Source organism: Oreochromis niloticus, linkage group LG11 (assembly GCF_001858045.2).
Source record: "Oreochromis niloticus isolate F11D_XX linkage group LG11, O_niloticus_UMD_NMBU, whole genome shotgun sequence".
NCBI lineage: Eukaryota > Metazoa > Chordata > Actinopteri > Cichliformes > Cichlidae > Oreochromis > Oreochromis niloticus.
In genome coordinates, this window is record NC_031976.2 from 28,304,687 (window position 1) to 28,322,657 (window position 17,971).

Genomic DNA, 17,971 nt, shown 5'->3' on the forward strand with positions numbered 1-17,971 from the left:
AGAAGAGGGTTGCATTGACAATCCAACACATTGGGCAGCAAATTGAACACATTTTATAAGTGGTCAGAAACTTGTAAATAACTCATGAAAGAATAAAGTTACGTGGAAACCAAGCACACCATTGTTTTTCTTGTGACATTACCAGTAAGTTTGATGTGTCACATGGCCCTCTTCCTATTGAAAAAAACAAAAGTTGTATCCAAGATGGCCGACTTCTAAATGGCCACCATGGTCACCACCCATCTTGAGGAGTTTGCCCCCTCACATATACTAATGTGCCACAAACAGGACTTTAATATCACCAAACATTCCCATTTTATTAAGGTGTATCCATATAAATGGCCCACCCTGTATATTACTCATTTGGAAGAAAGCACACTAAACAGGCTTGGGGAGTGTACTATGAATCAGCAGCTCTCCAACTGTTTAACACCATCAGGGTTGGATCTTAAACAAACCTTTTATTAAAGTTATAAAATAATTTAACTAAATACATGGTTGTGGTTTTCCTGTGATAGCCCGCTTCATTTGCACAGTCAGTATTTTTGCTGGCTCTTCTTCCTGGCTTAACATAGACTTTATTAATATAGTGCTGTCAAAGTCAAACCAACCACAGCATTTTTTTTTTAGTCTAAACATAGTGTTCCACATTTTATAACACATACAGCTGCTTTTCCTGTAGCAGTGGTGCTGATTTTAGTTTGAAGTCGTTTACATGTTGCTTCATTAAAATATTAAATATCTCACTCGGGTGCATGTAGACACATCTGTTTGCTACCGGTCACGCCCCCTCTTTTATGTAAACTGTGTTGACTTATTGATTTGATAGCCAAAAATGATAGCCTACTATGTCTATGTTAGGGATAAGTAATTCTAGATAATTAATTTCTTTTAACAGAAGGATTGAATTTGTTTTACAGGTATGATCAGGTTAGTTTTCATTGAATTTTAACGCATCAATGGGATGATTAGGTTTAATTAGAGCGAATGTATTTAAGAATAAAAGTTAAAGGGAAGTCAATGTCTTAAATTACAATGAAACAAATAATAATGTATATAATAATATGCAATGCTATTGGGCAGATGGAAAGAAAAAATATATTCAGTTTTTCCCAAGATCTGGTAAACGATGATCCACAGACGAAGATGTTTAGCTAGTGAAAGTTTTATTTTCCACCATTTTGCTTAGAAAACATGTCTCTAACCTGAGAACAGTGAGGCTGCTACACAGAGGAAAAGAGGATTTTTTTTCTTCCTTTTGCCATTTCAAAAAAGAAATGCAAGAAATAAAAGTTAGCCATGAATGACCTTTCATTTGTGATCAACCATCTTTTAAGCAGTATTCATTTCTTCACATTCACATTCTTGTCTCTCCTCACTGAGGTGTAAAGAAAAAAAAATCTGCTGCAAAACATCTATCATTCGACTTTGGCTAGGAGCCTCATTTGATAGACCAGACACTTGCACTATATCGCCCAGGTTTGAATCCAGTTGTTGTAGCAGAACAGCACTTTTAAAAGCACAAGCGAGTCTGAGATATTAAAATGTGATAGCCTGCCCGATGTTGCCAGGGGTCTGAGTGTTGGTTTTCCTTTGCTGGATCCTGAGCTGTTGATACAAGGAGAAGCAATCGTGCTCTATTAAGTGAAGTTTGACATCTTTCTTCCACTCACATTTCCCCAAGTGGGAAAAAAACCAAAACAAAACATCATTTATATTCATTCACAAAACCTTCAGCAACGTTAATATTGCCTTTTGCTGTTTGTACAACCAATTACAGTTTACTTATTGTTTGCCTGCGTGGGTGGAGAAATATGTAAGATCATTTCCAAGTTACCCGCATGCAAACTATTTAGTCTTTTCGTAGAGAATGAGTCATGCTCAACTAAGAACTGCAACACAGAATTTCCGTGTACTCATTTTCTATAGTGAGCAAAGTCTTTGAGCACTGCTCTCCAGGGTGCCCCCCACCCCCTTGTGCGTTGAGCTCCATTTGAAGTGTTGCAATACCAAAATAGAGCAAACAGCTTGAAATGAAACATTGGGATTATTCTTGCACGTACTGGGACACAGGTAAGTCACACGACAAAGGATGAAAACAAAACCCACAGTACCTAAATATTATGTGGCAAAAGTTGGGATTTGCCCCGCTCACCTCTCCACACCATGAAGTTTGACGTGTCTGCACGTTCCACATTCTAACATTTCACTTTGTATTTAAAAAGCACTTCACCAGCAAATGCCCAACACTTCAAGTAAACCACATTTTAGCCTCAGCAAGCTGAACTTCATAGATTGCACACACTTCGTTGTAATTGTTTTGACAATTGCCAGCATGGAACTAATGAGTTATTGATTGTTTACTCCCAGAGATAATCTGCTTTAACATTCTGTAACATCTGTATTAAAACACGAGAAGCCATATTTACATAAATCAGCCCAGAATCATCAGCAAGCACAGATTCTTGTTTGTCTTTGGGTCTAGGTAAGCTATGTGTGTCACATTATTTCTGTCTGTAGAATCATGTTTTTCATACTTTGATGTCGGCTTCTCTGGGACGCATAAATTTCATCGTAACGGGTCTCCATCAAGGCTTCTGTCAGCAAGCAGACTAATAAATTAAAGGGGCTAAAAAACAAAATATTAATACAGAACTCAAAAAACACAAACAGAATAAAAGCATGAAGTAAGTCAAAATTAATAACGAGGGAAAGGGTTTGGGAAGGAAAAAAATAAATGACAAACATCGTAGTCCATGAATGAAGCTACATAAATACAAATAAAGAAGGGCAGCAGAGGGTCTCTTTCATAGCTAGTCCTACAGTAAAGCACCCTGATAAAGGTGAGTGGGCATCTTTTCTTGGAGCACATTTCTACTCAGCTGCAGCGGGTGGTTATCTCAATACGATTGGAAAAGTCAAGTGCAGCCAAAATCGGCTAGTGAAGGGTTCACAACCTGGGAACCCAGGGGAGGATGCATTCACTAAAAAGAAAGTGATTCTCCATAAAGTCTCTCGTTTTTTTGTTGTTGGTTTTTTTTTCTTGCGTTGTTTCCCACTGTGTCAGTTATATGTCTGAGTGGGTGTGCCCTGCGCTGCTCTTTTGGTTTCATTCACTGTGGTGGTGTTTCTCCAACCATTTCGATGCCGTGCTGCTGGAGTTGGGCTCGGAGCAATGCGTTTTCATTTTTCAGCTCTTCAATCTTAAACCAAAGAAGAAAAAAATGCATCATCCACAACATTCTCCACAGCAAAATACAGCCTTAACTTTACTGACCAAACTTTTTCCTTTGAAAACTGCGAGCCGACTAATGTATACACAGGACTATGCAATCCCTGAGATTACAGAGTAGTGTGTGTAGACCCTGTAAGACACCCCTGCCCACAACCGACTGGATTATCAAATCTTGAGGTATGTCATCTCTGCTACATTTCCCCTGGGCGAATCCTGAATTCATTGCCTCCCCACTGAGGGACTGAGGAAGGATATTCAGCTTTGAGCATCAGAATAAGAATATATCACTGAATCGCTTGCAGACCCAGGATTCAAGCAAGAGACTCAGAGCTGCAAGATTTCACAATACTTTTGAGTGCATTAGCATGCACTTAGTTCTCACACAACCCCTGTGTATATTATTCCCACAGTCTCTCAAAGCACTGATTTCAGGTAACATTTCTCATTATCTGAGTGCAAATTCTTTGATCCACTTTGTCAGGCTGTGATGATCAGCTATGCAGCCTGAAGTCTCAGGGGGTTTGTTTCAGAGAAATGAAGATGCATATGGGGCTAGGTGGATTTCATGCTTCTGAGACTTAAGTGAAAGAATGTTGCATTGAATTATAAAGCAAACTAATCTATTCAATGCAGTGGCAATCTTCACAGCCACATATGCAGTCCACTATGCCTGCCTTATTATGCGCAAGTTTATTTATCTGCTACACCCAACCACCTCAAAGGAGGACTCTGAATTATCATTCATAGCCCTTCTTTACACATTACCAAAGTCACAGAAACTTCGCTTGATGCCCCATTTGCAGCCTAGAGCGAAGACTGATATTCATACCTGCTGTCTGCACAACTCATTGTCCATTTGTATCCTCTCCACTTCCTTCAGACTCTCTTGCAGCCTCTGGTTGCTTTGCCTCAGCTCACGAATATAGTCACAAGCTTTAGACAGGATGCCTCCTTTGCTCTATAAATACAGAGGCATTGTCACACATTTTTTTAAAAGAAATATGACTATTTTTATAGGGTATTAATAAATCAAGCGCGAATTTAAAAAACAAACAAACTGCTTACTGCTCCGGTTTTGGTGCTATCCATACTGCAGTCTGGGATAATCTTGGAAAGTGTGACAATCCAGTTGTTGATCTTGTCTCTTCGCCGTCTTTCGACTGATGAACAGAGATGAAAGAAGAACTGTTTTTAAAAGGAGTATATGCATACAAGCCACATTTCCAGATTTCTAATTTAAGCTACAGTAAAAGATCACAGGTCATTCTGATTTACAAAACAAGGTTTTCATCCGCCAGATCTCGTCAGTACGGACATTCCTGACTGACTTTGACGGCTCAACAGCAACCTCTAGTGGCTGGTCAAAATAATATGCTGGTTTTTTTTACTCTTAACAGAATATTTTGAGAGGGCTTAGTGATTTTCTTTCATCAAAAAAAATTTCCATTTAGGCACCACACGGCATTGTGTTAAGACTGTCTGATGAAATCAAAAGCCACAATCATGACTAATTACCCACCTTCATTATGTTGTGCTCTTCTCCTTTCATCTCTTGGTGTTCGGGGTCCATCCATTTTCCTGCAGATAGACAGGAAATAAAACACTTTTCATACACTACAATATCTCCCATCTCTGCGCTCCATACAATCGGACACAAATCCAATCCAATCCTCCAAATCCTTTGCCTATTAAAAACCATTCTTCACCGTTATCTTTAAATTCAAGCCTATTGTTATTGCCATTTAAAATGAGCCTCTGAAGATGGTTAGTGCCTTTGGTAGAAATATTAAATGATGCACAGCCCTATGAGGTCACATATGCAGTCCTGACGCCTGCAGCCTTGAGCCAAGCTGCCTTGTCTGGAATACTGAGAATCAGCCAACCTTCTTACTTTAGCTGGTTGTCCTCTTCCCAGGTGTGGCCTGGAGGGAGTGCAATGCTTTATTATGCTGTAAAATTACAACACTGTAGAAAACCAGATGCTTCCTACTGAAGTTGTGGCGTACACCTAATGACACAACTGTCTCTTGTCTTTGCAACCTCCCTCAGGATTCAGTTAATTAAGTCTCAGAGACGTGACAAGGAGACTTATCATTACCACCCACCATGGCATGAACAGACCAATAACACAGTCACACATAATCAAACGTGGTCTAGTTTACACTGAAGGCACCTGCCACATAAAAGGCAGGACCCAGGATGTCCTGACAGAGCATTACATTATAAAAAGGTAATCAATGTTATTCCTTTCAACAAGGTTTAAAGCTGTGGTTGATAGCTGTACAACCAAGTGTCGGTTTCACTAATTGAACACTGGGGACTACAAAATCCTGAAAATAAATTAAACTACTGCTTATTGCCACTGCAATTTTGCCTGCAATTTGCATGACATAATAAATGACCTATGAGGTTGTTTGTCTTCATTGTCTGCCTTAAAACAAATCTTTTCTATTCTACTGCAGAGAATTTGTGTCCAATCAACACAACTTGACTGCTGATAGCTTCGTTTGAGATAGTCAGCTAAGCCAAACGGCACTCTCACACGTATCTCAAGACATCTTAATGGGATTTCAGCTGTATAATGGATTCAGCAGCCAAACAGTACTCTTAGGCAAAGTGTTAAAATATGTGGATGGCGGTTTGAATAACTAAATGTACATGCCTAGAGGAATGTTTTTCCCTGCACACCTCTTTTAAGTGCCCCCGAGAGTAAAGGCTGCCAGAGAAAAAATTAAAAACTTAAAAATTAAGAGTATGTTTCCTCTGGTAGAAGACTATCCATATGTTGAAGAAAGCATGTATAAAACAAAAAAGGTCTGCACAATCTTTTATTGATCTGTAAAATGACAAATGTAATCATTTACCAATGCTACCTCCACTCTCCACCCTCTTCCAGAGTTTTACTTTTATGTCACCAAGCCATGGCCTTGACAATATTTCATTAAATTACTAAGTGAAAAAAAGAGACTGCAGGCTGAGATTCATATCGCCTCAATGGATGAGATCACAAAAATAATTCTGAAAAAAAAAAAAGAAAGATCCTGTGTATATTATTCTCATGGTCTCAAAAAATGAGCACAAAAATTAGTGAGTATTAGCTAGTTAGTCACAAATAACTACTTATTTTGAAAGTAGATCTTCCAAGTGAAAGCACATGGCTTCCATTGGCTCCATTTATCTCAATATCCCTGTCATATCAACAAAATGCACTTAAAGAGCAAATGCTGTCCAAATAGTTTTATGACCAACTTTAAAACTAGGCTAAAAGAGAACCAAACTCAAATGGCTACAACAAAGGACACTTTGAAAATTATACTAAAATAAAAGTGTGGAGTGAGCCATTTGTTTCCAGATGGAGAACAATGACCTGATTTCTAGGTCCTAATGGAAAAATACATTTGCCACAAGCAGTACTAACAACAATGGATCAGGGTCAGCGCTGAAAAATTGCTACATCTGTGTCTCACACATCAAGAGCAGGGAGAATCACCAGGGACTTATCAGGAAGGGAGGGGTGGAGAAAAGTGAAGGGCAGAGGTTTGTGTGCTTCTTCGCTTCTTGTGATCTAATTTGATTAGTTCATTTGCTGTAAGAGGAGTGGGGAGAAATGTGGAAACTGTCCTCACCAGTTTAAAACTTCATGTTGCAGCAGCTCGTTTTCATCTCTGTGAATGGCAGATAGGTTGGGTAGTTTTCATTCACTTTGCTCACATGCCAACGAAAACGTCATGGTTCATCACTTTACATGTAAATATAACTCTATTTGAAGTCACTGAAAATCATAAATTATTCATGTACAGTAAGTCACAACTCCCCTTAAATGTGCCCAGAACAAAACAGAAAAAAAATCTCTAGTTCTCGTAAAAATAAATAAATAATATTAAAAATAAGATAATAAATAAGAAAATAACTGAGAAATTAAATGTAAAAAAACAGCTTAAGGGCTGCCTACAACCATTAAGATAAAAGTGCTGTATCCTGGTTGTTACTCCTTATAGCAGTGTTATCTGATTGACCACAATCCAATCACTTTCACGAGTTAAAGGTTAAGTATAGGCCTGGATGAAAACAGAGGAATATTCACTTAGGTTCGGAGCTAACTCAATTTGATATTGGGTCATGTGTTAATTTTTAAGTGACCAACCAGGCAAAAAACTGGCTTGTACCAAACAGGGTACAAAAAAACCAAAAAAAAAACTAGCCGACATTCATGAGCCTTGAATCTCACAGGGCTATGGCTCTTGTGCCAGTGTGTTTTGGCACTCAAATGAACCATGAAATAAATAAATAAAGCTTGTTTAAATTCCCTTTTCTGAATAAAAATCAGTAGTAGGCCAAAACCAGCTTGGTTCGCATGCAATTAAAATTAAAACCCTTTGCTCAGGTGAGCCTGCTGATGATCTTAATAACAGCAATCACCAGCATGTGGCTACCAGTTGGAGAGTCTGAGATGGATTCCTTTTGATGCATGATTAGAATAATGCATGTTGTGAATTTTAGCGATAAACAGTATGAGAGTTTGAAAGGTAAAAAAAAGGAAAAAGATGATGTGTAGCTACCATGTGCAAAAAAAGGAAAAAAAAGAAATCCTTAAAAATCAATCATAACCATGAACTCGGGGTGAACACAAGAGAGATTACCTGGGCAGAAAAACAGCCTTGAGTAAAAGAAAACAGCAGTGGCAGCAAGGCTGAGAAATTTGAGCCTTGCAGTTGTTCAAATGGACGTCACAGTAGTCTTTCAGTCATGTTTGAATAGAACATTCATTCATATGAGACAATTCTCTTTTACTCAGACTACTACTAATACATCATTCCAATCTGCTGCATTGCAGTTTAACCACCTCTACTTCTACACTCTCCTCTTGCATTAGCAGTTACAGTTATAGCGTGCTAAATACTGATTTTGAAAATATATCTCATTTAAATTCTGAATTTAGGAAACTATTTTAAACGGTTTATTACGAAATATCCACCCTTTCATTTTTTTAGCTTCTGTTCTGCCACCTCGATTCGAGCATTTTGCGGATCAATATCTTGGCTTTTTGAAACTAGATGTATGAGAAAGGGGTGGATCTGATTCCAAAACCAACACAGTAGCAACTCTTCTTTAGTCACACGGTTGAAACATACACTGCTTTACTGTATACTTTAACATGGGAATGATAATTCACAAAATGAACATCTTGCTATGATAAATAAGACTTAAAAGTTGCAATTAAGGCCAAACGCTCATTAGGAAAATGTGTGCTGGAGAGCACTAGGGTTGTCTCTCATAGGCTTCTTTTTGCAGCCACAGGGGTCGCTCACTGCTGGTCATTAGAAAGAATATAGGTTTAAGTAAATTCCACATTGGAGTCCCTTTTTATGCCTGGAAAAACAGATCCTTCTTTTATACAGTCTATGCACACACACCATAGCTCACAAAGCTGCAGCTCTTCTCCTTGATCACAGTGCTGTCTTATTATCATCACTCTTTTCAATGTTTTGCTTTTCACTTGATTTTTATTGCCTTTTCAATGCATCACAATCTTAGAGGCTTTTTGAAAAAGTGCACTTCCTTCTTTAATGTAGAATTTTATCTTGTTGTTATATTTATCTTTTAATGATAATCTATGCCCTCGTTGTTATAACAGTACTAATTCAGACTCTGATGGATAACATTTCTTGAAAAGGATGTGTTTTGTGGAGATGCACTCTGAAACATTAAGAGAGCAGAGCCACACTGCTAAACACAAATGATTTATTGCTGCAATAAATGCGTACAGCCCTTATCAAAATTAACTGAAACCTATCATAGTAACTTTATTATTATGATATTAGATTTATTTAACAGCTTTTGTCATTAAATCTACTTTTAAACTCCACTGAAATTAGTCATAAAATATGCTTAGTTTTATGTGTCTCAAGCTGCAATGGCAATATTGTTTCCATCACACAAACAGCAAATGACAGGGCTGATACTTACGCAGGGTATGGCTGTGTTCGTGGGGCAATGGTTCGTGGTGTGCCTGTCTGAATGACATCAGGAGGGGTCATCATCACATAAAACTGACCTGTTGAAGGCACAGGTGTGTTCAGTCAACAATGAAGAGTAAGACAGCACAACATTTCACAAAAGACTGACTTGATTCATTCATTTTCTTAAGTGCTTATCCAACGAGGATCCAGGGGAAGGTGGCTGGAGCTTGTCCCAGCTGAAATTGGACAACAGGCAGGGACAAGTCGCCAGCTCAACACAGGGCTAACACAAAGAGCCAGGCAACCATTTAAACTCACATCCACACCTACGACTGATTCAGAATCACCGATTAACCTAACGTGTATGTCATAAAACTGTGGGAGGAAAGTAAAGAGAAGCCACATCTGGCACAATGATAAAATAACACAGAAATCCTTAAGCCAACTAGCAAAGTGGAACCCCGAAATTTCTTGTAAGGATGCAACTGTGCCAACTGTGTAGAAACAGGCTCAACTCTCATGTACAATCAAGATGTAGACAGAAAAATATTCTACTAACACTACTTATCCATAACATATTCATTCAAGAGCCAAAACATCATCAAGAAATAAATCCACTTATTTTATCTTAAGCCACCTAATCTTGTCATCTGGCCAGATGGCAAACCTGGCCTGACAAACAAAATGAGCAACACCATTTTCCGCCAAAAAATTAAAAAAACCAAAAAAAAACTATCCACGAAACAATGAAGGTCCTCTCACAGAAAACCTTCCCAAATAACAGGTCTTGACACAGAAATTCAGCCTGTAGTCATTTCTTTTTCAAAGAATGTGATCAAGGACTAAAACGCAGAATCAGTCACTAACAGAAAACACACAAGAAAATCAGTATTTCTCAGATGAAAACAGCAAGGTACATTCAGTCTTTTAACCAGGCACTCTGGTTTTCCAATCTGCTGCTAAAGCAGACTGCAGATGCTCCCTCTGAATGAGGCCACGTCTTAATGTTTTAAGATGCTCAACACACATTAAGTGCTTTGCTTTTTATATCAAACTGCATTAACACTTTGGCTCCAATCTCACTCTTAAAGCTGCACCTAGCCGAGCCTATTATATAAGTTACAGCTGAGGTGCATCAACTGATATGGCCTTAAGGGTGTCTGACTTCTGTGAGTTTAAGTCATGTGATGGCAGTAGACACACAATGCTCAGCGAGAGAGAAAAGCAGTGTGTGTGTGGATGTGCTGCATGAGCTTGACAAGATATGTCTGTAATTAGCAATGGATGAGCTACATCAAAGAAACCTAATGATTCAAGGAAAGCCCAATCAGTGAATCAATGCAATGACCTTGTATGACCCAAGATTTGCCTCTACATAGGTATTTTACTGGAGCATGACTGAGCTCAGGTGGGGTTTTAAACCCGTTTCATTTTGTGTTTTTTTTAATCATAAACATGAGTTGGATTACAAAATAACAGAAAAAAGTAAATCGTTTTTTGTTTTTTTACTATGAAAGTCTCAGTGCCATGTGCCTGCTACTTGTTTGTGTAGTTTTGCTGCCACAAACTACTACATACATCCATATGTATGTTATAGTCAGCAAAAATATTGTCTTATTGTAAGACAGCCTTACAATAAGACAATATGTGTGTCCAAAGTATCCATCTCTCTCACAAAGACACAAACAATGCATAATGTAAGGTCACATTGGATATTAGGGGTGGGTGATGTAGCCTCAAAATTATATCACGATAGTTCAAGGAAATGACATTTTTGATGACACAGAAGAAAAATATTGAGCATTTTATTGGTGATTGCAGCTTGCAGGGAGCAGCTTTTATTAGTGCAAACAAAATGAAGGGAATTCTCCATCCTTTTTTTCCTTTTAGGTAAAAGTAAAAATATAACTGCCTAACATTTTAGTTTAACAAAAAAGTAACTTAAACCAGCCACACTTTAGCAGCCTGCACTGTTACAATTAATTGTTTTTGTGGAACTGTTTAATTCCAGTTTATTAAATTACAAAGCTGTAATTTATTATACGTATTAGTGGTAAGTGAGACAATGAGTGGGAGTTACATCTAATTGTTTTTGTGGAATTTTTATTCCAATGCACAAAAAGAGATTTACATTTTTAGTTAGGAGCACATAATAAAATTGAAATTTAACAATATTTTTTTATCCAGGATTTTGGATTTTGCTTGGCGCTTTTTAAACAACTGCTTAGTGCCCTACTTTTCTACCTTGTAACACATCAGTAATTTTCATGCAATGTTTGCTTTTCCGGTCATACCAAATGCAGCTAAAGAGTTCTCCAGTAATACTTCCATTGTTTATTTTTGTGTCAGCTAGCATCTTCTTTATAGCCTGGTTGTATGTCTTTTGCTTCAAGTGGTTAAACAAATTTGCTGTTGCTACTTTTAGGGTGAACTGTTTTCTTGTGTATTTTGCAAAGCATTGCTCACTAAAGGCTGACATTTATTTCTCAGTCTAAGACATGCTTGGACTTGTTGTGTACCCTAGCGAACATAAATGCTATATTTATCACGACGAGACACTTTTATGTATCGCAAATAGTTATACCAAAATTATTGTGGACAATATGATATCGTATGAGGTATCGGGCTAAAATCTTAAATGTGGCACTTGAACTGTCTCTTTCAGCCTTGGGTCTATAGATTTATGTTGGAGATATGCTGAATCCCAGTTTCAAGCATTTTTAGACCCCAAGTCTGGGCCAAAATGACAGCAAGAAGCACCGCCAGCAGCAGGAACACTGGGTGATGAATTACAAGTTCCTACAATAACTGCTGTCCAGGCTGTACATTCTCCTACATAAAATCCTTAGAGACCCGCAATGTTCGACTCCTTCATAACAATCCTGAAGACAAATAATGATCATCCAACAGTCAACTGCCAGCCAACAGTAACAGTGTGCTTGCTAGCTCTAGATCTGGCTGAATAATCCATAATAGGTAGATGGCAGTTTTTGTTTTGTTTATTTTTTAGTTTAAAAAAACAAAAAACGCATTAAAGCCTATATGGTGTTCTCCAGGTCAACTGAGCACTTACAATGCTCAGTGAACACAGCTTCAGCCAATGATAGCCTGATCTAGACAACCAGCATAAAACCACAAGGATGGTTAGTACAGCCAGATGACAGCATATTGCAGGAAAGAGGAAAAGAAGCAGAATAGGAGGACATGTGACACGAAGTAAACAAGTAAACATGATAAGCATGGCAAATTTAATTTTGGCGTCTGATAATATTTGACTTGGAGGAGGCAAACTTTAGTCATGGCAAAAAATGTTTCTGTCACATTACTAAGTTAGGAATCTGAAACAGATTAAAATGAGCTGCTGGGTATGTGCAATTTAAAATATTTCTCATAATTACTACAACTTTAATAAAGATCTAATGACCCTTAAAAAAAATGCTGATTCACTGTTGGAGAAAACTGCGTTCTCCAGCATCATAAATGATATTTTAAAATAACTTATTGAGCAAAAATATCCAAATGGGGGGAAGGAATCACAGAGCAAATTGATTCTGCAACACATATTTAGGTTTATAATCTGTACAAAAAATATATAAAAAAGTGAGTGCGATTGTCGTTATCATCTTTGGATTGCTTTGCTTCTTCCTCACCAAATATATGTTGGTGAACATATGTAAATATGAATGAACATGTATTACTTCACCCACTTTTGTCATATAAAGCACCACCAGTTGGATTCGTGGGGTAGTCACCCTAGAAAATCAAGCTGGTGAGGAAATCTATTTATATAAGCTACATACAGAATGAAAATATTGATATTTAGAGGCTCAGTATAGATAATTTATCGCAACAGGGAGCGATTAGATATATTGCTTATTCTTTGTATCTGCTGTATATGGCCCCGCTTTCTTTGTTATCAGCTCAAACTGTCAGGATCATGTTTCACTAATGAAAAAAAAAAAGGACAGCTATCTCTCTCTTTAAGGTACTTCAAAACACACTTCTGTTTGTCACTGAAAATAATAGCTTAATTAGCTCTGCAGCACTGTGATAAGCCTCAGCCCAAATTAGGTGTGAGAACTGACTCACCCCCTGCCTGTGTGAGTGTGGGGTCCGTGGCGGCCTGCACAGACACAGTCCCGTCGCTCACCGCAGTTGCGGGGAAGTAAGCGAAGCGGGTCTCCCCTCCCACTGCCTCTCCTGCTGGGCTTCCTCCATTACTGAAAGGGTTCTGGATCACAGCCTGTGACAGATAAGAGAGAGACAGAGGAGAGCCATGAACAAGCAGCAATGGAGCAGTCACAGCAGGTAAACCCACACCTCATCCTCTGTCAGACTCAATACTGGTATCCCCGCTAAACCCCCCCAAGCAAGACACAGTTCCATTTGACAGCTAGGATAAAGAGAGGCAAAGAAGCAGCAGTGATCTTGTTAGCGGGGATAATAGCAAGGTCAGTAAAGCCATCAGTATAGCACTAATGAAAACAAATTTGGTCTGTTCTTGCTAGAAAAATTGCATATTTTTAGCTCAAACTGTGCTCCCTCTGTTACTGCAGTTCTTGTGGAACAACTATTGGCACTACACACATTGAAACTACACACCTATGTGACTCACTTTGTGTTGAGTAGATATCATATTCGGGCACACAATTCACTCTTTAGACTATTTTTCCATCTTGGCAAGCTTAGAGAAATTACAGCCGCTACTGTAATTTCAGTGAATCAGTGAAGTAGAGATGATGTGATATGGAATGTAAGTACTGGTGAGAATAACTGATCATTCTATGACAGATATACAACACTGTGTTTTTAAAACTGCATTTTTTCAAAAACCACAAATGAGAAATCATCCGTATTAACTGTAAACCTGTTATGTTTTTGAAGTATATATATATATAGATAAAGCTTTTTGCTTTATATGTGTACACAAAAGCATTAACAACAGTTCACAATTTGCTAATAAGCATCACTTTTTAGGAGTAACCAAAACACCACACCTATCTGCTAGTTAATATTCTACTATTTTAATAGCTTGAAAGAAAAACTGGTTGCATCATCTTGTTTCACTCATAGACAGCAATCTTTGTTAGTGTTGCATAAAACTTAACATAAAGCGGGAAAAAAAACATGACTCAACACAAAAGCATGGCTGTGTCCCTTGTTTACAGCCACACTCTGCACTGTCAGACATTTATAGCTAAAATAATCTTACTGAAACAGTAATAACTTCATGTACCTGCTTTTCAGCCAATAGATGTATATACTGATCCATGATATATTTCATGTCTTTAACAGTATTTGGAAACTTAATGTTTTAAGGTGTGACAAGCGTGTGCAAAGAAACGAAAGAAATTAGTAGAATAACACTGGCTTTAGTTGTTTTCAGTGAGAATGCTGCAAATGGCAATATACAGAAATTAACTTCCACCTTATCCTTCAACACATGAATAAAGAAAGCAAGCTTTCAAAAACTGTTTAAACTACTAGTGGTTTCCCTTCGGTCCATTAAAAAGTGTAAGATTATGATACCTGTGCCACAGCTTGAGGAGCCCCAGCAAATGCAGCTGTTGAGACAACGCTCACTGCTCCTCCTGCATCATCTCTTCCATCAAGGTGTTGGTCAGTCACCTGGACAACACGATACGTCACCTGGACAGACGAAAAGCAAATGTGGGTAAAAAGAGAGAACAACAAGAAGACAAAGAGAGCAACTAGCTGCTTCTCCATTTATATCCTTACTCTATGTATTTCTTTGCATTACTCGATCATACTGTGTATAAAACACCACCTTACCTGACTTGTTGATTTGTTTATCATATCTGTTGCTTCCGTACTGCTCAGCCTAGTATCCTGACACTACAGTTCTAACCTCACTTGTGCATTGATCTCACCATCCCACACAATATGCCTACGCTTCAGAATGCGCCTGATTTAATTTTAAATAGCAAGGAAAATGAGCTTGTTTGTTCGAAGAATCAGTATTTGTATCCCTCTATCATGTGACTTTCCTCCTGACTGACATGTGACAGCAGTCTCATGCCAATCCCAGACCAGACTGAAATCACATGATTGCTCATACTAGTCTTGTTTATGCCTGAACCACATGGATCACTGACTCAATTTCCTCCAGCACAAATCACCCAGTAAGGGTAAACCAACATGAATGTCACAATACCTTTTTTTAGTGTATATGCTGGCATTACTGACCCTTTGTTCACCACTGCCCAACAGTGGTGTGAAAACCACATAGTGAACAGGAAGGAGACACTTTTGTACAAAGGTCAACATTCAATTTTGAGGCTATAACAAAAAAAAAAAAAAAAAAAAAAAAAAGACTATAAACATTGATACCTTCAGGAAATTTACTGAGTGCTTTCCTCCTGACTTTGAAATAGAGGAGGGCGTCAAAGCATCCAGAAAAAGAAAAACAATCAGATAAAAAGAAAATGTAAGCCTAACATTAAAGACTGTCGTCAGGTTCTTCAACATATATAATCACTCACTGTTGTTTGCCATATGTCCAAGCGTCTTTTCAACCACCTCCATCAATATGCAGTTGAGAGTTCTCAGTTGGTAATTATCGTGCTGCACAAACACCCCATGGACATTTATCCACTCTGTGCTGTTTGTGTACTCTCATAAGTGCTAAACAGAGGCAATTTACTCTAACTGTCTAGGCCCTTATGCAATTAGGAACACTTAGACTCTTTCTGAAATGGGTATTAAACAGCAACAATCAGTAGTGTCCACACTTCCATCCATTAACTACTTACCTGCCCACCCTCAGTGCGGAACTGATATTGTATGTTATGGTCACCAAATGTTGCAGCCTGAGGTACACTGGCTATTGTAACAGCTGTCTGCTCTTCTCCTGCTCCGTCTTCAAGGAAAAAGGGGGATAAAGAAACAGTTGTTAGAATGGAAAAAGTAATTAAACAGCTAACAAGCCGCGAGTGTAGCTGCAAATAACGAAGCTCAATGTTGCAGCACATAAAGAAAAGCAAGTGTACTGAGGAAAGAGCTTGTGGCTTTTTTTTTTCTTTTCAAAGTATTGTGTACGCACACAAAACTACAGTGTGGTCAATGACAGCTTAGTAAATAAATCCTTACCTTCAGATCCCTGGACAACCTCCTCTTCTTGCTTTTCTTGGCTGCAAAGCGGATACAGAAATACTTCAGTTGTTACAAGCTACGCAACCAGCTAATGTTCGTGAAAATTATATATCAATGTATTAAATTAAAGTAATAACTGACCCTCCACTTCACCGTAAGGGGTGGCAAGTGATGTCTGGGAAGTCAGTCAGCCAGCAGGACAATTATAATGAAAAACACAGCACAGCAACTGCCCTTGGTTTACCAAGAGTGGCTGAGAATAGTTATTTGTTTTAAAAGCTAGCTTAAGCTCTCTTAGCTGTTGACTATGAACACTACTATTCTTGGATATGACTACTAAGTTATACCGCTTAAAGAGTTGTCCAAGAGTTGTGTTGCTAACTTAGCTGGAGTCTTCACATTAAATTCGTTTTGACAACACTTTTTAAGTCAGGCCTTGGTTAGCGTCGTAAACTAGCTGTGTGAAATAGCATGTTGCGGCTAGCTTGTTTCAGTTAGCCATTTTGACCGAGTTACCTTGCGGTGTCCAGACTCGGTTCAAGCATATCCATCAGTGTTGAAATAAAAAGTGATATTCGGTGTCACAGACGGAGATGGAAGTGCTGATCACGGGAACAAACACTCGGGTCATGTGAGAGAGACAGCCCAGGACACGTGAGGTACGGCTCGGTGTCGAAGTTAAAATGGAGGCCGCTGCTGCTGCCGCTGGGTGATCCGAGGTAACTCCTCTCGATCAGCTGTCGCGCCGGGGGGATTTGCTGCTTGCCGGTGTTCTGAACCGGGGAACACGGTCGATAACGTTTCGCTACGGTTTCTCACCCCCGCCGGTGACCACAAAAGTGCGAATTAACATCAGCTAGAGCGTGGGGAAGACACAGAATGTTGCAAACCAACTGAAATACAAACAAAAAGCTTATCTGTCGGTGCTCTGGGAGTAGCGAACAGGCTCCACAACTAACTTATGCACGTAGCTTTTTTTTCTTTTTTTTTATTAATGCGCGAGAGTGTGGCATGATGTTCTGGCTCAGATCTGAACCAGCAAGGTATTAATGCCACATTGTTATTATTTATCAGCTCATTAGTCTTCGTTAACACCAAGACTTGCGTTACAAAGTGGCATTTAAGTGTATTCTAATAACAAAAAACAGACAAAATAAGCTTAGAAGATTATTTCAAACTATTCTTTTATTTTGCCTCCATGATTTTACTAATTATTACGGGCCAAAAGAAGAAAAACAAAACAAACTGAAGTCGAAAGAAAGAAAGTTAAAACAAAACAAGTGTGCTAATAACACATTTTCAGTGAACACTGGACATATTTTATTATACATATTATAACAGTTGAATACTCGGTCTGTTTTGTTTTGTTTTTACTTTTTAACTCCACCTGATAAACGATAAACAACTGACTATACACATATTTCTTCTTTCAGCTGCTCCCTTTTAGAGGTCCCCACAGCAGACTATCTGCCTACTTCTCACCCTATCTGTAGCCTTCTTTTCTTCCACACTACCTTCTGCATGTCCTCCTTAACTACATCCATGAATCTCCTCCGTAGTCTTCCTCTTTTCCACCGGCCTGGCAGCTCTATCTTCAGCATCCTAGTGCAATGCATGCACTATCTCTCCTCTGCACATGTCCAAACCATCTCAGACATATCTC

The 17,971-nt window shown here is 38.5% G+C and overlaps 1 protein-coding gene across 3 annotated transcripts; it reads right to left on the minus strand.

Annotated features, from left to right (window-relative positions):
- Nucleotides 1–1,149: 1,149 nt before the first annotated feature.
- Nucleotides 1,150–17,274, minus strand: usf2l (upstream transcription factor 2, c-fos interacting-like). Of its 3 annotated transcripts, XM_005455338.4 has the most exons (11): nucleotides 16,825–17,274; nucleotides 16,306–16,346; nucleotides 15,969–16,075; nucleotides 14,725–14,844; nucleotides 13,285–13,438; nucleotides 9,203–9,290; nucleotides 6,862–6,900; nucleotides 4,755–4,813; nucleotides 4,301–4,395; nucleotides 4,065–4,193; nucleotides 1,150–3,203 (listed from the first exon to the last, which is right to left on the minus strand). In XM_005455338.4, the coding sequence occupies exons 1-11, from the start codon at nucleotides 16,857–16,859 to the stop codon at nucleotides 3,114–3,116; spliced, it is 957 nt and encodes a 318-aa protein (XP_005455395.1). In that variant the 5' UTR covers nucleotides 16,860–17,274; the 3' UTR covers nucleotides 1,150–3,113. The 3 variants fall into 3 exon arrangements, with proteins under 3 accessions (XP_005455395.1, XP_003450611.1, XP_005455396.1); XM_003450563.5 differs by lacking the exon at nucleotides 6,862–6,900 and having other exon boundaries at nucleotides 16,825–17,273; XM_005455339.4 differs by lacking the exons at nucleotides 15,969–16,075; nucleotides 16,306–16,346; nucleotides 16,825–17,274 and adding an exon at nucleotides 14,989–15,453.
- Between the last annotated feature and the right edge of the window lie 697 nt (nucleotides 17,275–17,971).